This window comes from Vulpes vulpes, chromosome 12, assembly GCF_048418805.1.
Source record: "Vulpes vulpes isolate BD-2025 chromosome 12, VulVul3, whole genome shotgun sequence".
Classification (NCBI taxonomy): Eukaryota; Metazoa; Chordata; class Mammalia; order Carnivora; family Canidae; genus Vulpes; species Vulpes vulpes.
Genome location: NC_132791.1, coordinates 141,511,412 through 141,534,966, shown reverse-complemented (window position 1 = coordinate 141,534,966; position 23,555 = coordinate 141,511,412). Strand labels below are relative to the sequence as shown.

The 23,555-nt window shown below is 43.4% G+C and overlaps 1 protein-coding gene across 6 annotated transcripts in view; it reads left to right on the top strand.

The window, feature by feature from the left end:
* The window catches only part of SPECC1 (sperm antigen with calponin homology and coiled-coil domains 1), a 279,082-nt gene that overhangs the window by 71,168 nt on the left and 184,359 nt on the right, over positions 1-23,555 (top strand). For 5 of the 6 annotated variants that reach the window (XM_026005582.2, XM_072730488.1, XM_072730487.1 and 2 more), the window contains exons 2-3: positions 6,791-6,961; positions 15,328-15,463. In XM_026005582.2, coding sequence (XP_025861367.2) covers positions 6,815-6,961; positions 15,328-15,463 — 283 coding nt within the window. In that variant the 5' untranslated portion in view covers positions 6,791-6,814. Of the gene's footprint in view, positions 1-6,790; positions 6,962-15,327; positions 15,464-22,721; positions 22,944-23,555 lie in introns of those variants that run through there. The other variant, XM_072730490.1, reaches the window with a different exon arrangement.

Genomic DNA, 23,555 nt, shown 5'->3' with positions numbered 1-23,555 from the left:
CGTTCAGTTCCTATTAAAAGAAGGCCCCCAATCCTACCAAATTCAGCTCCCATACTTATGACCTCATTTAATTTTAATTTATCTCTTAAAGGCCCCATCTCCAAATATGATAACATTGGGGGCCAGGGGTTCAACATATGGATATGGAGGACGTAGGGGACACTGTTCGGGCCACAGCAGACCTCTTACCAGAAAAATGGTTTGCAAGTACCTTCTCCCATTCCATGAATTGCCTTTTTGCTCTGTTGATTGTGCCCTTTGGTGCACGAAAGTTTTTAATTTTGATGTAGTCCAGTTTATCTATTTTTCTCTTGTTGACTGTGCTTCAGATGTCATATCAAAGAATCCAATGTCAAATCCAATGCCACAAAGCTTTTCCTCTATGTTTTCTTCTAAGCATTTTACAATTTTAATGCTTGCATTTAGGTCTTTGATCCACTTTGAGTTAACTTTTGTTTATAGTACAAGATAAGGATCCACATTCGTTCTTTTGAATGTGGCTATCCAGTTTTTCCACCACCATTTGTTGAAAAGGCTGCCCTTCCCTACTGAATGGTCCTGGCACTGCATCATAGTTTTTATTCTTAGTCACCCTTCGATAGCTCTTTTTAAACTATTTCTATAGAAAGAGCTCTTAAAGTATTTTATATCCATTTCCTTCTCTCCTGCCTTGGCTCATTCACTTTTAATTCTTTTTTTTTTTTTAAGATTTTATTTATTCATGAGAGACACAGAGACAGAGAAGCACAGACATAGGGGAGAAGCAGGCTCCATGCTGGGAACCCAACTTGGGACTTGATCCTGGGTCTCCAGGATCATGCCCTGGGCCGAAAGCGGCACTAAACCGCTGAGCCACCCGGGATGCCCTCACATTTAATTCTTTGATGTGAAACCACATTATAGGTAAGGAAATAACTACTGATTAGTGGCTATCCACTCCTTGGGATGTTGGCTTCTTGGTTCAGCTTTGGAGACAGCAGGATGGCCCCGGGCAATGATTCTGAGCCTTCATTGGTCTCAAAATAGCTTCCAGATTATAACCTCTTTCTAGGGTCTGCATTTCATATTCAGTGACCCGACTTATCCCAGATTATATCCTATTTGCTAAGGATCTCTGCCTTGTGGCAGCGTTTCATAGTTTCTGCAAGTTCTTATTCCATTTCTGAAGTGGATTGTTTTTTTCTTTTTTTCACATTTGAGACAGTATGGTTAATGATGTACAAATGTTCTTTTCCATTTAGATTTTGTTTTATCACTTCTTGGCTCTCGTTTTCTTTAAATGTCTTCTGCTACTGACATAAATTTCAGTTTGCCATTTTTCTTCTGATACCACATGGGGATCTATTCTTTTCCTTATTTACTAGGAAGGAATCTCAGGCTAATGGGATAACTTCTCAGGACCACAGGAAATAATAAACTTTGAAGGATTTCCTGTGGCCTCCAGCAGAAATCTGGGATTCCCACTGCTGCTCCTAAAACATTCTCAGCATTAACATTTTGATATTAGATGGGAAACGAACCGGGTGCCCATCAAAGAACTAGTGTTCAAGGAGTCTTGTTCTTCCCCTAGAACTGAGTTTCTCAACCTCAACTACTGACATTTTAGGTCGGACACCTCTTTGTTGTCGGGGCCGCCCTTTGGATTGCAGGATGTCCAGCAGCATCTCCAGGTCTAGCTGATAGCACGTCCCAAGTTGTGACAACCAAAAATATCTCCGTATACTGCCAGATACCCCCGGTGGCAAGAGCATCCACTCCAGTTTACGACCTACTGTTGAGGTCAAGAGCAAACTCAGCACATGTTCTAAAAAGCTCGAGTTAGATATTTTCAGCATGTTGTTCACTTATGTTCTATTTCCTGCTGAGTCCCCTGGTGATTGAGCTATGTGAACATTCATATTTTGTTAGTTCTCAGACTTGAATGTTTCAGCTTTCCGCTTCCTGGTGCTTATTGTACTTGTAGTCAAGACCTCAATGCCTCTCCCACTCCCAGACACTCATTATTTCGTGATCGTCCAGAATGGTTTCCCCATCGCCCTTTTGTTCTCTTGCCTTAAAAAGGTCATAAATCTGAGGCCCCGAAACAACCCTTCCAACACAGGTTCTGAGGGCAGCGATTAAGTAGCAGAGTAACGCATGTTGAGGGAGTGGGAGACATTTGCAGGCGCTCTGACTTTCCCCTGGGACCAGACACCTAATCGTATTCCTAAAATACCTGTTATATCTTCCTTCTCTCCCTCTCTTTTTTCTTTTCTACTTTATGCCATATGATTTATGAGTTGCAGTTTAAATATAAGTCTAGTCTCTTCTGGAAAGGAAAGAAGCTCGGTAAGAAAATAAAATAATTGAAAAATGTAAAGGAAACAGCCCTGGGAAGACCCTCTTCCCACCCTTGCGGGAGTGGGTTCCTAGATTTAACTGTAATTCTTTCATCAGCTTGATCCTTTGAGATGGTTTAGGAGGATTTGCAGAAATCAGGGAATTAACAATAGAAACCTTAAAAAAAAAAAGATTCTTGTACTTGGTCAGAACCCACCTATTTATTTTCTGTTACTTACATCCATAAGGAAATTATTATTCACCCAGTAGTCACACCTGTTTTCTCAGTAGCGAGGCTATGTTAAGGTTGGGGCCAATTCTCAGGATGGGAATGTGTCTGCTCTCAGTATTTATTTTCTTCTCTACTTTCCCTCTTTCATGTTTCCACAAGAAAATAGGCTGTTCTGTATACAGGATGAGCACTTTCCTTAAATCCAGTATGTTTGGCTTCTGCCGCTGAAATTGATTTAATGGATCCATTGTTGTGTACTGTTGAGATAATAAAGCAGAGCAGCCCTCCGCTGAACACGATTAATAGTGTTTGTGGGGAAGGCAGCTAATATTTGCTGAGTGTCTTTTGTGTGCCTGGCCCTCAGTATCCATGTTTTCTTTCCATCTGCACTAATAACTCCACTTTATTTGGTGAAGATGTTGAGAATCGTGTGGTGTTGGAAAAGCATCCCGAGTTCACACAGCAAATGGTGATGCTGGGTTTAGAGCAGGAACGCTGGATCCAAAAGCATTCCTGCTTTCCCATGGAGCAAAGATCAGCCACAGAGGCCATATCCATACCCGGTGTTTAACGGCCAATGACAGCTGGGCTTGAATCCTGGCTCCATAATAAACTGTGTGATTTGGGCAAGTCTCTTAATCCTCCTGAGCCAAAGAAGTCTCCCCATCTGTAAAGTGGGGGTGATACTTAACCTCCTAGGGTTAGGGTGAGGATTTACAGAGACATCCATGAAGAGTACTTTGCAGTGTCTTGCCAGGCTCAGAGTGGCATAGAGTAGTTGCTCTCACACACTGCACCGTTTCTATAACTAACTGGTTCCCTGCGTCAAAAGTGGAGTGCACAAAAAAATCTGCAGAAATCCAGGAATGGGACCTATGGGCACCTGCTCCCCTTCCCACAGGAGGCCTTCCTAGAAGTGGGCAGAGAGCAGAGCCAAGGCCGGCCAGGCACTGCCAGTGGACAGCTCTGACCATAAACCTCTCCTATCCCAGGAGAGCCTAGAGCTGGGTATACACAGAGCAAGGAAAAAGAGGCAGTCTCCGGAAGATGTGGAGAACTCTGGGAAGACACTGGTGCAGGCCGGAGGTGAGGGCTGGGCAAAGTTTAGTAATGTCCTAAGCCATGAGAAGAGGGAGCAGGGCGCCAGGCTAGTGTTGGGTCTGACCAGAGTGTTTTCCTCACACACTAGCTCTCATCCTCTTATCCATCCCTGGGAAGTAGCAGTGACCCTGCAGAGCCTGATATAGCTCCAGGTATCCCATCCTATATGCTATATAGAGTTCTTTCCATGGTTCACAGGAGTGGGACATTAATTATCTCATTTCTGTATATTTTAAATCTGGAAAGAAGGTGGAATTTGAAGAGAAGAATCTGGCTGGTACATGGTTCCAAAATAGAAGCCTTAGTCTGGGAAAAAGAATGAGAAAAGAGAGTGAAAGGAACCAAGAAAGGATAGCATTGTGAACAGGAGAGGTCCAGATGACACAAGCGCATGGCTACATCCATTTGGAAATAATTTGATTGGGTTCAGAAGGTTCTAGGAGAAATAGGGAAAGGAGGAATGATATAAGTAAGGTAACCCTGAGAATTTTGCCTCAGAACAAGTAACTCATCAGTTTTTGAAAAATGGCTGGAGATACCTGGATGGCTCAGCAGTTGAGTGTCTTCCTTTCTTTCGGGGCTTGATCCTGGGGTCCTGGGATGGAGTCCCCCATCTGGCTCCCCGCAGGAAGCATGCTTCTCCCTCTACTTATGTCTCTGCCCCTCTCTGTGTGTCTCTCATGAATAACTAAATAAATCTTAAAAAAGAAAGAAAGAAAAGAAAAATGGCTGAACATTTTCCATGTGTACCATCCAGAAGATGCCAGATTTGTCACCAGAGATTCAGAGAGGAGTTTAGATCTTGAGTTTTGACCAAGAATCACCTTGGTCTTTGGCAGAATCATCTTACGTTTTCATAAAGTAAGCCCTGTAATAGTCATTTTGAAGTAGTGGTAATCATATGTAAAAGGATGCCTTGATTAAATAGATATTTTATTTGAGTCATCTTCATAAGACAACCTGACACGTTGCAGGTTGGTTCTGTAGTAACTGATAAAAGTAATCAGTCATTCTCTTCAAGAATTATTCAGTTTGGGGCGCCTGGGTGGTTCAGTTGGTTAAGTGTCTGCCTTCAGCTCAGGTCGTGATCCTGGGGTCCTGGGATGAAGCCCCATGTCGAGCTCCCTGCTCAGTTGAGAGCCTGCTTCTCCCTCTCCTCCCCATTCTTGCTCTCTCTCTCTCTCTCTCTTTATCTCTGTGTCTCAAATAAATAAAAATTAAAAAAAAAAGAATTACTCAGGCTCTGTCAATTCATTTATGTTGGGAGTCCCAATAAAATTAATCGCTGTGTAGTTGTCAACCTAGGAATGCTCTCACTGTTGCCATGGAAACCAGCATTAAAAATCATGGGTCAAGAAAGAAAAATAATTGGTGCTAAACATCAGTAAAATACACAAGAAGTAATATGGAATTTTAAAAAAGAATCATCATATTTGGAACGAAGCTGAGGCTAATAAGGTTCAGAACTAATCACATAAATGAAGTAGTGGATAAGTTTTCTCAGAAAACTATAGAAACAGATGACACTATAGAAAACAGATGACAAAGTCTTTAAATACATATCTCTTCACCTGTAGCCACGTTCGCACAGCCTCGGGTATAGTGGTGCAGAAGCAGTTCCAGGTAGATTCTGGGACATTTGCCACCGCCAGCTAATCACTTTAGGAATAGGAGCTGGCTGGCCCTGGCCAAGAGGCATGTCAGTCAAAATGGTGTCTTGCAGCCAGGAGAAGGAGACAAGAACTGGAAGAGATCACTGCCTGAGCCAGGCTGGGGAGGGAGCCTATTGTTTTTCTGAATGGTGGCTAATGGGGTCTACTGGGATACAGGGACGCTCAGAAATGGGGATTGCCCAGAGCCGCTTGGCACCAGCTATGACCCCTCCCTTGGGGACAGTTAATTAGACCTCCAGGTTCTACCAGCAGTGACCACTGGAAATAGCTGTCTGTCACCTACAGATGTTTTTTAAAATGCATTTTTCTGGTTTGTGCCTTTGAAAGGATGCGGCACAAAAATAAATAAATAAAGATTAAAAAAAGAAAGGATGAGGCACTACCTGTGGTTTTGGTATTCTGCGTCACACCCTTGGCCATGAGAATACACAAAGGCAGGGGCAGAGCTAGAGCTGAATGAGCCCCCAGAGAGCACTTACTCCTTTGCTGTTGCGTTATTGAGAGAATTAACTGGCTCCGAGGGGTTGAAGGGTCCGGAGGCGGCAGGCCCCACCTCACTCAGGCACCAGAACCCTGACTGCGATGGCAGGACTCAGGCTGCCTTCCACACCTCTGCCTGCAGGCCCTTGAACTGCAGCCTGCTACTTAGCACGGATTTCTTTCATAAACCAGTTCAGTGAGGGGGTAGCTCTGCCTCACAATGTCAGGTCTGACCAATTAAAACATGCTCCATTAATTTTTAAGTGATACCCATTTTTGCCCGAAAGAAGGAAAATGCTGTGCTTCTGGGAAATCCAAGTTTCAAATAATTCATTTAGATCCATTTGAAAATTAGATAGATCGTGCTGTTGTCAACCTGGAAGCTGCAAGACTTACGGACACAGAATGTCTTGACTCAGGCTGCCCTGTTTTAAAGGGATATGCATATGGCATATGGGCATATAGAATAATAGTATAGCCTAATGATGGTATGTACCATACCATATGCTAGTATGGTGATACCCTCACCGCCAAGGAGCTGACATTTTGCTGAAAAGTAATGTAGAACATCTGTACTATCTCACATATGGTTTCACTGATTTGGAAAAAGCCAATGTAAAGGGGGCACCTGGGTGGCTCAGTGGTTGAGCGTCTGCCTTCGGCTCAGGACATGATCCTGATGCAGGATTGAGTCCTGCATCAGGCTCCCCATGGGGAGTCTGCTTCTCCCTCTGCTTATGTCCCTGTATCTCTCATGAATAAATGAATTTTTAAAATCTTAGAAAAAAAAAAACCAATGTGAAGCCGTACAAAGTAGACTTCAAGCAAAGGGGTTAGTTAGAGAGAATGCTCACCGTGCAACCCAAAGAGAAGCCCTCCTTCTCTGTAATAACGGTGGGAATGAGGAGATGGAGGAAAGCTCTGTGATGGTGCTCAGCATGTTCGAGCTGTGGACACTCATGCTTCTCTTTTCAATCTTATGCAGAGAGACAGACGCACTAGGACAAACATGAGGAGTGCAGCCAAGCCCTGGAATCCAGTCATCAAAGCGGGCAGCCATGGGCCAGACCGGGCGCGGCCCCTCCCTGCAGCTTCTTCGGGCATGAAGAGTTCTAAATCTTCCACCTCACTGGCGTTTGAGTCCCGGCTCAGCAAGGTACGGATGAAAACGCCCAGTCCAGGGCTGCTGAGTGCCCCCGGGGACCCCTGGGTGCGAGGATTGAAGAGGGCAGTAAGCAAGCCTCATGGCCTCTCAAGGCCAGGAAGGATCCAAGGAGGGTCCCAGGAGAACCAGCCCATCCTGACCCAAAGGAACAGAGCAAAGAGGGTATAGCAGGGGTGCTCTGGGATTGAGGAAGGACATGTGTAAAATGTTTAACAGAAACTCAGATTCCCCTGCCCTGGATTCTGTGGACTCTCCAGTTAGAACTTTGCCCACAGAACCCCAGGAGATTGGGGCCGGGGGGGGGGGGGGGCGGTTTGAGATCACCAATGATCTTCTCAGTCCTGCTCATGGAGTTGTCAGTTCTTTCTTGTCTTAACTCCCCATCAGCAGCCTAAACATGGTTGATTATGCCCTCTGTCTGGGAATACCTCCTCTCAGTTGTCTCCTCCCTCCCAGGAGGCACCTCCCAGTCCCCACTGATGGCTGCTCCTCACCCCCTGGGCTTCTAATATCAAGTGGGCCCAGCATGCAGTTTGGGGGTCTCCTCTTTTCTAGCTGCTATGTCACCCCCAATGCTTCCCTTACTATCCTGAGATGAGATTCAGAGATAGTATAACCTCCCTACACACATACTCTTGAGAAATCAATATAACATCCTGACTATAAAAGGAAAAGAAAGGGAAATTAAAAATATTTAATTTGTGTATAATTAAATAATATGTATTTCCATCTGTATCTGCTTGGGCGTGACTGCTGAGAGACCAAAGGCACTCCTTAGAGCACCCTGGATGGGGCAGCTGTGCAAGAAGTATGTTGTTTTCATATATAAAATGAAGGGATGCTTGAGGCTCAGATAATGATAAAAAGGCGCTCCACCCTTGAGAATGTCTGCAGAATGTGTGAAAATTCTGTGGGATATGGGACACTGTTGTGTGCAGGATTGCCACATGCATTGCAGGACAACTGGGTTCCCTGTCCTCCCACCCATTAAAAATAAGTAGTGCCTCCAATCAGTATGATGAGTAAAAATGCCCCCATAAATTCCAGCATGCTCCCTGAGTGAGTGTCTGCACTGTCCCTGTCAAGAACAGCTGTTCTAGGTGTTAGCATCTGTTCTCGTGAATTTAGATACTACAGTTGATGCTTTTGATTTTAACATTTTCTTCTTTCTAGCTTACTTCACTGTAAGAATACAGTATATAATACATATCACATACAAAATATGTGTTGCTGAACTATTTTATTGGTAAGGCTTTGATCAATAGTAGGCTATGAATCGAGTTTTGGGGGAGTCAGAAGATAGACATGGATTTTTGACTGCATGGGTGTTGGCACCCCGACCCTTGTGCTTTTCTAGGGTTAACTCTATATGTGGATGGCATACAAATTGACATCTCCATGCAGGAGCACTCCAGCTGATATTGTGACATCGCCTCTTAGCTGTCTAACAGGTGCCTAGAGGGGCGCCTGGTGGCTCAGTCGATTAAGCATCAGATTGTAATCTCAGGGTGGTGGGATTGAACCCTGCATCAGGCTCCGCACTCAGCACAAAGTCTGCTTGAGATTCTCTCTCCCTCTCCCTCTTTCCCTGCTTGCATGTGCACTCTTTCTTTCTCTCTCTAAAATAAATAAATCTTTTTTAAAACTAAAAATAAAAGCCACCTAGAATGCAACCTGTCCAAATCAGATTCCTTCCCTACCGCCTTACCTGCCCCCATCAATCTTCCTGCTCCTCATGAATCTTCCCCCTTGAGCAACTTCATGCTCTCAGTGACTCAGGCCAGAGCCACCATCCTGGGCCCTGCTTTTCTCATATGCCACAGGCCATCAGCAAAATGCTATCACTTCTACCTTCAGAATCGATGTCAACTTCAGCTGGCTCCCACCGCCTCCCTTGGGACCACCTGGCTCATGCCACCACCTTCCTTGCATGGCCTTCCTCAATGATCTCTGTCCTTTTGTCTTTGCACCCTACATTCTGGTCTCAGCAGAAGCCGGAGTGGTCCTTTCAACACATATGTCATCATTTCTCCATTTAAACATCCCTCAAGGTTCCCCATTTGACTCAGAGTGAAAAGCAAAGTCCCTGACATAGCCAGTGATGCCCTGGAGATCCTATTCCCTCTCAGATGTCATTGCCCTCTCCTCTGCCCTGCTCCCTGGGCTCTGGCCACACGGTCTTCTGGTGCCCAGGGGCACTGTCCCTCTGTGAGCTAGGCGCACTCCTGAAGCAGCCTGTTTGCTGCTCTTCTGCCTGGAGCGTTCCTCCTTCCCACCCCTACACCTCTGCCTCTCCTTCTTCTTCTTCTTCTTCTTTCTTCTTTCTTCTTTCTTCTTCTTCTTTCTTCTTCTTTCTTCAGATTTTATTTATTTATTCATGAGAGTCACAGAGAGAGAGGCAGAGACACAGGCAGAGGGAGAAGCAGGCTCCCTACTGGGAGCCTGATGCAGGACTCAATTCCAGGACCCTGGGATCATGCCCTCAGCTGAAGGCAGACGCTCAACCACTGAGCCACCAAGGGGCTCTCAAAATGTTTTTTAAAGCAATGTTTAATAAAAAATGTCTGAAGTCCAGCAAGGTTTCCTAAGGACAATGAAGTGTTGGCTGGTTATGCCAGGGAGGGATAGGTCAATTTTTTTGGAAACTTCTTCCACGGGGAAAATGTCCGGGGAAAAGCAAAAATCCATGTTGTCATTTCTGATTCTTAGGGTCCCCAGGTCTTACTCTATAAAGGGGAAGCATTTGAGGGTCAGGGTAGCAGAATGAGCCATACCAAGCCTGTGGTTCCCTAGCTCTTGTCACATTTCTATGCTTTTTCCATTTTCCCCTTTCCACATCTAGTATTGGGTAAAGGATTCATTTCCCTCAGTAGTTTACTATGGAAATGGCAAGCACCCAGAGAAGTTAAATGACAGTGACACCCATATACCAACCACCTGGATGCTAGTTGCCATCTTACTATATTTGTGTTATAGTGAATGGATATATATGGGATGGATAGATATATCTGAATTCATCACAAATAGGAAAACTGAAACAAATCTCGCAAAGTTGAATGATATGCCCTACTTCAAATACTGGCCCCAGCCGCAGGAGCAGAGTAAGAACAGGATGAGGGACCAGGAGCCCAGATGGCCCAAAGAGTGTTACTGTAGGTCTTCCCTATGCTGCTCAAGCCCTGGGGTGCTCCGAGGCACACAGGCCACTTCATTCCAGCCGTTAATAATAATGCCCAAGTCTATTAGTCAGGACCCCCTTCGCTGCATATGGCAAAGCATTGGCTGGAGCTAGCTTCAGCAGAAAAGTAATGGATTGAGCAGTTCTGAGGTTTCTATGTCATTTGGAGTAGAAAAAGGTGCAGGCTTGGAGCTCAGAAAGGCCACAACCTCTCTGAGTCTAGACTGGAACACACCAGTCTCTGTTCCTCTGTTGCTCATCTCTGCTTGCCTCTGACCCTCTGCTCCTCACCTGCTGATACTTGTTCTCCTTCAGCAATCTTACATAATCATTCTCTGGGAGTGCTGCACCCCTGTGCTGCCTGCTACGATGGCCACTAGCCACGTGCAGCTGTTGAGCCCTCGAAATGTCAAAAAAAATTTTTTTTAAAGATTTTATGTATTTATTTATGAGAGACACAGAGAGAGAGGCAGAGACATAGGCAGAGGAGAAGTAGGCTCCATGCAGGGAGCCCAATGCAGGACTCGATCCCAGGACTCCAGGATTACGACCTGAGCCAAAGGCAGATGCTCAACCGCTGAGCCACCCAGGTGTCCCTCGAAATGTTAAAATTAAATGTGCTGTAAGGGTGAAATACATACCAGATTGCGAAGAGTCAGTACAAAAAAATGTAAAATGCCTTATTAATATATTTTACATTAACTGATAATATTTTGTGTTGGGTTAAGAAAATATATTCTTAAGGTTAATTTATTTTACCTTTCATTTTGCTTTTTTAACGTGGCCACTACGCTTACGTGGCTGGTGTTATATTTCCATCAATGGTGCTGTGCTAAACCATTGGTTCACAGAGTGTGGTTCCCAGATAAACAGCATCAACACCAACAGGCAACTTGTCAGAAATGCAGATTCTCGGGGCCTCACTCCAGACCTTGGGAATTGGCAACTTGAGGATGGTGTTGGGCAGATTGGAAGCTGGGGTATAGGAAGAAGTCTGCATTTTAACAAGCCCTCCAAGGATTCTCATGCACACCCCAAGTTTGAGCGCCACTGCTCCAGCCATAACACATTTCTACCTTTGAAGATGGGATTAGATTACATGTAATGATTTTAGAGCTTTAGATTCTACTCCCTGCCCCCATCTTTGTGGAATCGAGAGGAATTTCTTAGTTACATTAATCTGTAAGCCATTTAAACTTTTTGCTTCTGTACGCTTCCATGTGCAGGTGCTCAGCAGCTTAAATATCAGTGAAAGCATTATTGTAAATACCTATTACACATATCAGTGTAGCACCTGAAGTGCATACCTGCTTAGTGATCCTCTCTGTAACAAACCAAAGATCTCAAGCGGTGCCGAAACTGCATTCAGGGACCAGGAAACAAAGCCCAGAGTGCAGCCATGAATAGAGACAGAACAAGAATTACTAAGACTAGTGGCTTCCCATAGCTGATGCTACAGCCAAAAAAGAGTGACAGAGGAAGAGATCTGCTTCAGAGGACAGGAAGGACCAGTTTTTCTTCTTGTATGCTGCCTCCTGGGGGAGCTTTCCCAGCAATAAATCTTTCTCAGATGGGATGCCTTGTGGAAGGTGCTTCCCTGTAAAAGCCTTGCTGCCACCCAAATTCCTCACGCTGTGTGGGAAGGAGATAGCCTGCTGCTGTCCTCTTGCCTGGAAAGGGCAGGATCGGATCTATTTATAACACAGAGTGGGACCACCAAGGGGTAAGTCTCCCACTGCTTGCTTACTCCTGTCCTTTCTGAACTCCGCCTGTCATCTCACCAAGATTGGAGCTCTTTTTTTTTTTTTTTTTTTTAAGATTTTACTTGTTTATTTGAGAGCGAGAGAGCGAGCACACAAACTGGGTGAGGGGCAGAGAGAAGCCGAGCACTCACAGTGCAGGGAGCCCAATGCGGGGTTCCATTTGGGGACATGGGATCTTGATCTGAGTTGAAGGCAGATGCTTAACTGACTGAGCCACCCAGGGGTCTCAAGGACAGAGCTCTTACAGAAAGCTGGAATGAATGGGTGGTAAATTCTACCCCAGGGTGCCACACCCGGGGGGCTGAGCCTGAAGGTGGGTGGAGGCTGTGATGGGATCGAAGGAGGCAGTTTCAGTTAGGGGAGGGTAGGGGAGTTGAAAGGGTGGGAAGAGCCTTCTGCTGTGGCATTTGATTATTCTACACTTTGCATCAGACTTACTGATTTTAGTACTGTCCAAAAATCAGACAGAGGACAGCAGAACCCACTGCAAATGCTAGAAATTTCCGTTAACTGCAACAATTTCCCTTTTTCATTCGAGGTGTTGTCCAGGGAATTTTCAAAATCTAAAATCAGAATTGATTTTCTTTGAGGACCCAGGAAGGCATCTGGGCATGCTTCCAGGCAGAGCAAATAATAATTTTTTTTCTATTGAGAAAAAGTTGCTGACATCATGAACTATTGCCATTTAATACTAAACACATATTTCACTGGTGACCTGACATAATTTGAGACGCTGGAGAAATTGGGTGCAGGGACCCTTGTTATTCTGAGACAGAAAGTAGAGAAACAGTGATAGAGTCCCCATAGGAAGAGGAATCAAGTGACTTCTTCCACAACCCAAGTGGCATGTTTAGTCCTGTTGTTAAACTAGGGGTCTGTGCTACTGGTCAGAAAATACGATTCTGCTTACTTCTAGTAACTAGAAGCGCATGCAAATCATCCTTTCAATATTAGCTATTTGTTTTTTAAATGAACAATTTGTTTAAAAACATTGATCAGAATTTCTGGACTAATAGTAAGACTTTTGCCACCCCCCCTCTTTTAGAAAGTAGGCTATGGAGAATTACTGTTTCATGAGTAGAGTCTCACTTCAGGATGATGGACGTGGATGGTGATGATGGCTGCACAACAGTTTGAACGTATTTAATGCCATCGAACTGTACACTTCCAATGGCAAATTTTATGTTATATTTTACCACAATAAAAAATTTTCTAAAAGAACAGTGGAGAGAAAAGGAACAAAGTAGACTAGCATTTGCATGGGTGGAACCAGGGCCTCGCCCAAATTATAACCTGCCCCTCATTTTCCTTTTTTTTTTTTGTGGAAGCCAAACACACTTATAACAAAGTATGTTATTAATCTTGGTCTTAGCTATACAGCTCATTGAATTTTTACATATGTTTGTATAACCACCACCAAGTCAAGATATAGAACATTCTGGGGGCACCTGGTTAGCTCATTCAGTTGAGCGGCTGACTCTTTTTTTCAGCTCAGGTCAGGATCTCAGATCTGGTCAAGATCTCAGGATCTTGTTCCACACCCTCAGAGACTTCTTTCCCAGTTAGTAACTCCCCCAGAAGTAACCACTATTTTAACTTCTGTCACCATTATTTGGTTTTACCAATTCTTAACTTCGTATAAATGAAGTCAGGAAGTATATACTCTTTTGTGTCTGGTTTCTTTCACGTAACATGTGTGTGGGATCCATCCATTTATTAGTGTAGCAGTAATTCTTCTTTTTTTTTTTTTCTTTCTACTGTGTACTTACCGTTGTATACTTGCCCCTTCATGGGACGGCCTTGGGGGCTCAATGGTTGAGTGTCTGCCTTTGGCTCAGGGTGTGATCCCAGAGTCCTGGGATTGAGTCCCGCATCAGGGTCCCTATGGGGATCCTGCTTCTCCCTCTGCCTATGTCTCTGCCCCTCTGTGTGTCTCTCATGAATAAATAAAATCTTTTTAAAAAAATAATTTGCCCCTTCTGTTGACAACCATTTGGATGGTTCTACTTTTGGGCTACTGTAAATAAAGCCACTGTGAATGTTCCTTTGATGAACCTATGTACTCATTTGGATATAGACTTAGGAGTGGGATGACTGAATCATAGGGTGCAAATATTCTGCTTTAGTAGATCCTGCCAGTTTTACAAAGCGGTTTAGCAGTCCACACTCTCCCACCAGCAGAGCATGAGAGTTCCAGTTGCTTCAGAACCTCACCAACACTTGGTTTGCTTGTTTTTTTTTTTTTCTTTCAAGCCATTTTGCAGTGTGTGTAGTAATACCCTGAAATCTAAACAATGCAAAAGTGGAAATGTTTGTGTGTGTGCACGCACAAATACTTAAACACCTAACCTTCAGTAAATGATCCCAAAGCCAGTGGAGCAGGAGGGAGTAGAGCCGTTGGGGTCTCAGCCAGTGTGTGTGTGTGTGGGGGGGTGCTGCTTGCTCCACATCTCCATTGACTTGAGGGCTTTTCATACTACTTTTTCCAGATGTCATGTAGATTCGGGATGGCTCCGGGCATCTGCCTGGCTCCGGCCTTCTAATTCTATTCCTCTTTAGAGATAGTCTTTCAAGAAGACTTAGAATGGTGGAGAAAATTTATTTGCGGTGTTTCTCATTAACCCTGACTGTAATTTACCTGGGCCGACCTGTGAGCTCCTTTAGGGGCTCCTCCCCCTTAGACTTCAATTCCTCTCAATAAATGTTTTATGCTGGTTCCATGACAGGGAAGAAAGCAGAAAAGGAGCAGAGAGGTTCTGCTTTCTTTCTGTCTTCCGTTAGCAGTGCTCTTCTGGCCTCCAGAAAGTTCCTCTCTTCCCTTTGAACATGTTGTCTGTGTGAGGTCATATGCAGAGTGCCTGGTGTGGAGCTGGTGGTGAAGATTCGGATCGTTTCTATCTCATCCTTCTACTTCCTCTATATATATGTGCATGTATATATACATATTTGTACATATATACACATACATACATCTCTGTGACTGAGATATGTATTTTTAAGCTATTTTTTGTTGTCCTTGAATTTTTCGTGCATTACACTATCTTGCTTTTTATGTGCCTCACAGTTCTTTCTTCATCGGCTCCCATCTTTCAAACAAACAAACAAATAAACAGAAAAACAGTTTTTTTTTTTAAAAAAAAACAACAACAACACATTATTTGAAGTGTGACATGATGGGTAATAGACATCCATAATCTTATATTTTGCAACGGTAATGGAAGATCATACTCTGACCTGTAAATGATAGGCACAGGTTTACGTAGCTTTGCATTTTTCCACTGCACATGATCGTGCCTCTCAGGGTGCCTTTAGTGCATCTTAACCACCGGGCAGGTGGTACCGCTCAGGGCTTTCTTGGTGTATAGCATGCCTTACTGACAGTGTATGCTTTCATCCTCCCTCTATCTGTCTCTTAGCTCAAGAGGGCCAGTAGCGAGGACATGCTCAACAAACCAGGAAGTACCACCACTTCGGGGGTAGTTCGACTGAAAAAGACTTCCACAGCTGGAGCCATATCTGAGCCTGCTGAGAACCGCCTGAGGAGCAACCCAGGTAGGAAGGAGGTCAGAGGGTCCCAGGCAGGAGGGACTCACGAAAGAGGGACCCAGGCAGGGAGGACCCAGGAACAAGGGATCCAGGCAGGGGGTACTGAGGCAAGGGGGACCCAGGCGAGAGGTATCCAGGCAGGGGGGACCCAGGAATGAGGGATCCAGGCAGGGGGGACTCAGGTAGGGGGAACTCAGGAAGGAGGGACCCAGGCAGGGGGGACTCAGGCAGGACAGACCCAGGAACGAGGAACTCAGAAAAGAGGGACCCAGGCAGGAGGGACCCAAAAAGGGGGGATTCAGGAAGGAAGGACCTAAGCAGACCATTCATCTTGGCGATATGAAAAACCCTCAATGACTCCTGCATCCCTCCCCTCATCAGATGTGTGTTACTGGCTCTCATTCCGGGCCAGGATGGGGTTTAGGCAACAATGTCCCTGCCCACAGGGAGTTTACATCTAGTGAGGAGCCGGAGGAGAGACAAAAGGTAATGAGAGTACTGAGGCTCCCTCTGTCCATCCAGGTGTCCATTTGTCACCGTGTGTGTGAAATCCTTTGGCGGTCCGGGCAAGGTGGTGTATGTTCTGGGGTTGTGTTGGTGTGGGGTACATTAGAGGAGTGAATGATCCCATAGGTCTCTCGCAGACGTGGGTGTGCAACATCCTTCCTGGATCCTCTGGGACGGGGAAGACCCTCTGAGTCACTTAGGTGGCAGTGGCCTCTGGAACCCACAAACTTCCTCAGTTTTGCTGGTTTTCTGAGAATCAGAAAAAGGTATTTTAATCATCCTATTTGAGTTCAGAGCTTGGGAAGCATAAAACATCAGGAATGTGTTTAATTTTCTTTAGGTAGACGTACATAAGAGAGCTAAGAATTCCATGGTCCAACTGTTTCAATGCAGATATCTGTGTATTGATAAACTAAGACAGGAAAATAGCTGAAATATGTCATTATTAATTTGTAATGGATGTTGAACTGTGGTATTCTTATGATTTCTGCATTCTCCACAAAACACCACAATCCAGATTAGCTTTTAAAGGTATATTTTAATTTATTCAATTTTTTTAAAAGATTTTATTTACTTACCCATAGACAGAGAGAGAGAGAGGCAGAGACACAGGCAGAGGGAGAAGCAGGCTCCATGCAGGGAGTCCGACGTGGGACTCGATCCCAGGTCTCCAGGATCACACCCCAGGCTGCAGGCGGCGCCAAACCGCTGCGCCACCAGGGCTGCCCAATTTATTCAATTTTCAAACAGTTGAATCTACAAAGAATATATGTGCCTTTTTTTTTTTTTGGATGTAAGGGCCTCATATTTCTTTTTTTTTTTTCTTTAAAGGTTTTATTTATTTATTCATAAGAGACACAGAGAGAGAGAGAGAGAGAGGCAGAGACACAGGCGGAGGGAGAAGCAGACTCCATGCAGGTAGCCTGATGTGGGACTCGATCCCAGGTCTCTAGGATCATGCCCTGGACCAAAGGCAGGCGCTAAACCACTGAGCCACCCGGGCTGCCCAGGGCCTCATATTTCTATACAATGGTTATACTATTTTAAAGACTGGTTTCATACTAAATACAGACTTTTGGTTTTAAAAATACAACAAATGAAAGTATAACTTTTTTTTATCATGCCAACCTAAACATTAATTCCAAAAGTTAACAGTACTGCTAAAAAAAAAAAAAAAAATGACAGAATCATCTCACTCTCAAATATTGATGTAAAAATGTGGAATTGAAATGCAAGCAAATAGAATTCAACAAAAAATGAAAAGAGTAATAGTGTAGATAGCAGCCGAGTGGATTTATGCTTTCCAAGAATGTGTTAGTATTTGGAAATTTAGGAATATAATCTGTTTCACAACATTAATAGAACAAAGGAGAACCATTGGTCCTCTCAATAGAGATGGAAGACACGCTTGGCAAAATTAGCACTTTCTGATTTAAAAACAAACTTTGGATATACTATAAATGTAGAGATACTTCTCTAGTGGGATATAATATATGTATCTCAAGCCAAAGCCAGGGCTGTTCTCAAGGTTGAAATCTTGGAAGTATGCCACTAAAGTCAAGAATGATTCAAGATTGCCCATCATTACCACTGTCATCTAAATTTTTCTGCAAGCATTAGCCAAAGCAGTGAGACAGGAGAGCTCTAGCTACAGAAATATTGGAAATGAAGAAACAAAAGATTTTCTGCAGAGGATAACATTGTATGTTTAGAAAAATGCTTAAAATTTCCTGAAAATTGTAGCATTAGAAAGAAACTTAGAATGTCCTGCAGATCTGTTAGATACAACAGGATTTAAGTGTGTGGTTGGTTATAGAATATCAAATATAAATAGCTTTCTTATCAGTAACTGGTTAGAAGAGATAAATAATACAAGAAATGATCCCATTTATAAAGGAATGTAAAAGGTAAAATACCAAGGAATAAACTTAATATTACAAAAGCCTGTATTTTTTTTTAAATCTTAAAACTCTCTTGAAGGACATTGAAGAAGATGTAAATAAGTAGAAGGACATACATCGTTCTTGAGTAGGAAGATCAAATATAATAATAATATATAAGTATAATTATATATAAATATATTAATATAATAAGAAGTATAATATCTTAAATATAGTAACATTGTCTAAATTATTCTATGACTTTATCTTCATCTCAGTTAAGATATCAGTGGGAATTGATTGGGAGTGCAAACCCTGGTAAAGTGATACTGGATTTATCAAAAACAGTGGTTCTCAACTGGGGGCCTTTTTGCCTTCCACCCTAATCCAAAGAACAACTGGCATTGTCTAGGGACATTTTTGTCATAATTAGGGGGGTGCTACTGACATCTAGTGGGTAGAGGTCAGGGATGCTGCTGAACAACAACACATAGGACAGCCCCCCCACAATAAAGAACTGTCCAGCCCAAAGTCTTAATAATGCCTCTGTTGATAAGCTCTGATCTCAAAGACTAAATATTCTAGAATAACCAGAATATTTCTAAAACACAGTAATCAAGGGGCTAAGTTTAAGCATCTTGGAACTGGAGAATAGGTATGCAATTGAGCAGAACAAGGGAGAAAATCCATATTACACCAAGGGTAATATGATAGTATAGAATAAAAGTAGCATTTTTTTTTATCAAGATAGATAATTCATTGGAAAATGATGACTGATTGGGTCTTCAGGAAAAAAATAAAGCTAAATCCTTATCTCATTCCTCTCATCAAAATAAATTTCAAGATTTCGGTATTATGAAGTGAAACCCTGAATGTGGAAAGAGAAAGCCTCAGAGTCAATTTGTAGTCTTGGTCTTGGAAGGGCCTTTCTAAGTAGAAACAAACACAGAAGCCATATAAGAAAAGATGAAAATTGGGCAGCCCTGGTGGCTCAGTGGTTTAGTGCCGACTTCAGCCCAGGGCCTGATCCTGAAGACCCGGGATTGAGTCCCATGTCAGACTCCCTGCATGGATCCTGCTTCTCCCTCTGCCTATGTCTCTGCCTCTCTCTCTCTCTCTCTCTCTCTCTCTCTCTCTCTGTCTCTCATGAATAAATAAAATCTTAAAAAAAAAGATGAAAATTCATTTTGAATATAAAAAACTACTTTGTAAAAACAGGGAAGTTATTTGCAATACATGTAACGAAAGGCATTTACAAAGAGTTTATATCAATCAACAAGAAAAAGAAAAAAAGAATAGAAAAAGGGCAGTTCACATTAAACCATAAAGACAGGTACTAGGAAAGATGCTGAGTCTCACATAGAGGTAAAGAGATGTAAATCAAAACAAGAATTAATATACTATTTCCTCTCATAGATGAACAAACTAAAACAGTTGATTATTTCTGGTGTTATTAAGGGCGTAGGGAACTGGTGCTCCATGTATAGTTGATGTACAAGGACAGTTTGATAATATCTGTCTAGATTTGTTTTTTTTTTTTAATTTTTATTTATTTATGATAGTCACAGAGAGAGAGAGAGAGGCAGAGACATAGGCAGAGGGAGAAGCAGGCTCCATGCACCGGGAGCTCAACGTGGGATTCAATCCTGGGTCTCCAGGATCGCGCCCTGGGGCAAAGGCAGGCGCTAACCGGCTGCACCACCCAGGGATCCCTCTGTCTAGATTTGAAATGCATATAATCTTTCACCAAGGATTTCTGCTCCTTAGCATTTAATATTACTGATTTACTTGAAAGAGGATGATGATATATGTGGACAGTTGTAACATTATTTTAACAGTAAAATACTGGCAACACCTGAGTGTGTATCAGTACACAGCTGGTGGCATAATTGTACCCATAGAGAAAGATCAAAGTATATTAAGTGGGGAAAATAACATGGTGCTTATGATCTCGCTTGCTGTGATTTTTAAAAATATACAGTAATTTAATATTTGAAATCATAACATTCTTCTGGAGGGATTAAAAATGATTATCTTTGAGGAGTTACCAGAATTGGAAGTTGTGAGGGAAAGAGCCTGCATATTAGATATTTCTATATTGTTTGAAATTTTTTTATTTTTTAAATTTTATTAAGATTTTATTTATTTATTTGAGAGAGAGAACAGGAGTGGAGGGGAGGGGCAGATGGAGAGGGAGAAGCGGAGTCCCCGCTGAGCAGGGAGTGGTGCTCAATCCCAGAATCCTGAGATCATGACCTGAGCCAAAGTCAGACACTTGACTGAGCCGCCCAGATGCCCCTGTTTGAAATTTTTTTAACATATAGATACATATGTGTGCTTTAAAAATTAAAAACAGAATAATATACAGGTTATAGCCTAAACTTTTTTCTTTTGCCTTGACCAATCTTCCCCGTCTACTTGCCTTTTGTAGTGTTTATTAACCATTTTTGTTAATGAACTGTTTGGTTGTTTGATCACAGCATGTTCTTCTTATGTTCAGAATTCCAGAGAAAGTCTTGGGTTTAATACTGGCTCCTAAGGTGGGTTCACTCCCACCTCCCCCCTCCAGGGCATTCAGGTGCTTATTTATCAAATTAAGGAAATCCCTACCCTGCTATGTGGAGATGTCCTCAAGACAGTACTCTCTGAACTATAATGGGCTACTGGAATGCAAGATACAATTATTATTCCTATCATTCCCATTCGAATTCAGTTTGCCACATACTTTGTTACAATGAAATTACATCCTTTAGATTAATAGAGTTGAATCTGAAAATTACATTTTGTCTCTGGAAATCTATTTTTAAATGTAGCCAGTCCTCCACAGTGTTTTAATCAGCTTTGGGACAGCTGGCGCTTTTGTGCATTTGTCATGTATCCCCAAACTGCCTCACTCATGGTGAATCCAGACCCACGCATCATGAGCCAGCTGTTGGGCTGCATGGTGGGTGATGCTGCCCATCAGCCAGTGCCTCTGGGCTGGAGGTGTCCCACCTCTGCAGATGTCCAAGAGTGTCAGGTAGTCATTTGAACACTGCATCACATTTTGTCTTTTTTTTTTTTTTCACACATGTGAAACCAGGGAAGGAAAGTACTGGTACAAGTAATAAGTGCAGGTTTTTAAATCTCCATACCACGAAGACAAAGATGTGAATAATTGTGTTAGAAATGGCATCTCCATTGGATGCTGGATTTACCAGACTTACATCAGTTCTCTATATGTTAAGAGATATAGTTGATTTCTTCTTTAAGGAAAGATATAATTATAAATCATATGTAGACTCTTAAGGGACAGAATTATTTCTATGGCCCTCAAGTCTTAGATTTCAAAATTTTGGCTTTGGGATAGGTTTTCTATAATGTATGGTATGTATTATATCTGTGTTTTCTTTCAACTGTACCAATCTTAAAAAGGATCTTTTCATGAAATTATAATATAGGGACGCCTAGGTGGCTCAGTGGTTGAGTATCTGCCTTTGGCTCAGGTCGTGATCCTGGGGTCCTGGGACTGAATCGTGCATCAGGCCCCTGTGAGGAGCCTGCTTCTCCCTCTGCCTATGTCTCTGCCTCTCTCTCTATGTCTCTCATGAATAAATAAATAAAAATCTTTTTAAAAAATAAATTATAATATAGTGTTATGTTTTAAATTCTTTGGTTAGGAGTGCCTGGGTGGCTCAGTCATTTAAGCATCTGTCTTTGGCTCAGGTCATGATCCCAGGGTCCTGGGATCAAGCCCCACATCCCTGCTCAGCGAGAAGTCTGCTTCTCCCTTTCCTTCTGTGTCTCCACCACCCTCCTCCCCCTTGTGTACACGGGTGTGCATTCCCTTCTCTCTGTCTCAAGTAAATAAGTTAAATCTTGGGGGAAAAAAGTGACAATGTGGTCCTTTATCCAGGTCAGGAAATCTGGCTTCAGAAAGGCCAGACGAGGGGATCCCTGGGTGGCTCAGCAGTTTAGCCCCTGCCTTTGGCCCTGGGGCGTGATCCTGGAGTCCCAGAATCGAGTCCTGCATTGGTCTCCCTGCGAGGAGTCTGCTTCTCCCTCTGCCTGTGTCTCTGCCTCTCTCTCTCTCTGTGTCTCTCATGAATAAATAAATTTTTTAAAATCTTTTAAAAAAAAGCCAAACGAATTTGGCCAAACCCAGCGCTGCCACACTCAATATGTGCTCCTACTGATCTTCAAGATCAGTGTTATTAAACCTGTCTGCATTACAGCCTAGATGTGTCCTTCTTCCTTTCCTCCCATTGTGCATATCTCATCTCACCCTTAGGAGTTGATTTAGAGAACCGAGTGGTCCCTTGCATGTAGGCAGTTGGCCTCCCTCCTTTTTTTTTTAATTTTTTTTTTTTTTTTGGAGTTCAATTTGCCAACATATAGCATAACACCCAGTGCTCATCCTGCCAAGTGCCCTCCTCAGTGCCCATCACCCAGTCACTCTGTCCCCCCGCCCACCTCCCTTTCCACTACCACTTGTTCGTTTCCCAGAGTTAGGTGTCTCTCATGTTTTGTCACCCTCACTGATATTTTCACTAATATTACTCAGCCATTAGAAATGACAAATACCCACCATTTGCTTCGATGTGGATGGAACTGGAGGGTATTATGCTGAGTGAAATAAGTCAATTGGAGAAGGACAAACATTACATGGCCTCACTCCTTACCACATCCAGTGCTCATCTCAGGGTCCCTGGGAATGTTGGGAGAGCACCCACAAAGCTACCGAGGAATCCAGCCACTAGATGGCAGCCTTATCAAAACTCTGCCGCTAGGAGCCCTCATTCTGCCCAAAGGTGTAACTACCAGACGTGAGAAGCAATCCTCCTTTTAATCATTTGTTAAATTCAACAAATATTTTTGAGTGCCTACTATATGCCCAGCACTGTTCTAGGAAAAAGGAATCGTCAGTGAGCAGGACAGAGATGCCTGTGTTCACAGAACCACATAGACCTGCTTGGAAGAGGTGATGAAGTCAGCGGGGTAAAAAGGGGTGACCCGAGGAGGACAGCAGTGGGAAGACCAGGACAGAAAGGCCAAGGAACAGAAGAGTGACATGATCTGACTTCATTCTGAAGGGAGTCCTTGGCTGCTTGCTGAGCAAGGTGAATGAAGTGGGAGCCCAGGCTGGGAAGGAGGTGGCCTGGGCTGGGTGGTAGCTGTGGAGCTGGGAGCAGGTGTCAGGCTCTGGGTGTATTTTGAAGGTGGAGTCAACAGCCCTCAACTCTTCTAATGGGTTATTTTTAATTGTGGTAAAACACACATGACATAAAAATTATCATTTTAAACTTTTTTTTTTTTGAGAGAGAGAGAGATAACAAGAATGGGGAGAGGGAGAGGGAGAGGCAGAGAGAGTCTTAAGCGGGCACTACTTTCAGCCCATAGCCCAACACAGGACTCGATCTCACAACCCTGAGATCATGACCTGAGCTGAAATCAAGAGTTGGACACTTGAAGGACTGAACCACCTAGGCGCCCCTCATCTTAAGCATTTCTTTCTAAGTGCACAGCTCAGTGGCATCAAACACATTCACACTGTTGCATGGCCATCTCTACCATCCACCCACAGAGCATTCTTTTTTGCACAGCTGAAACTCTACCCTTGCTCCTTCCTCCCCTAGCCCCTGGCAACCACCCTTCTACTTTCAGCCTCGATGAATTTGCCTGTCCTGGGAACTTCACATATGTGGAATCAGGCAGTCTTTAGTGTCTGACTT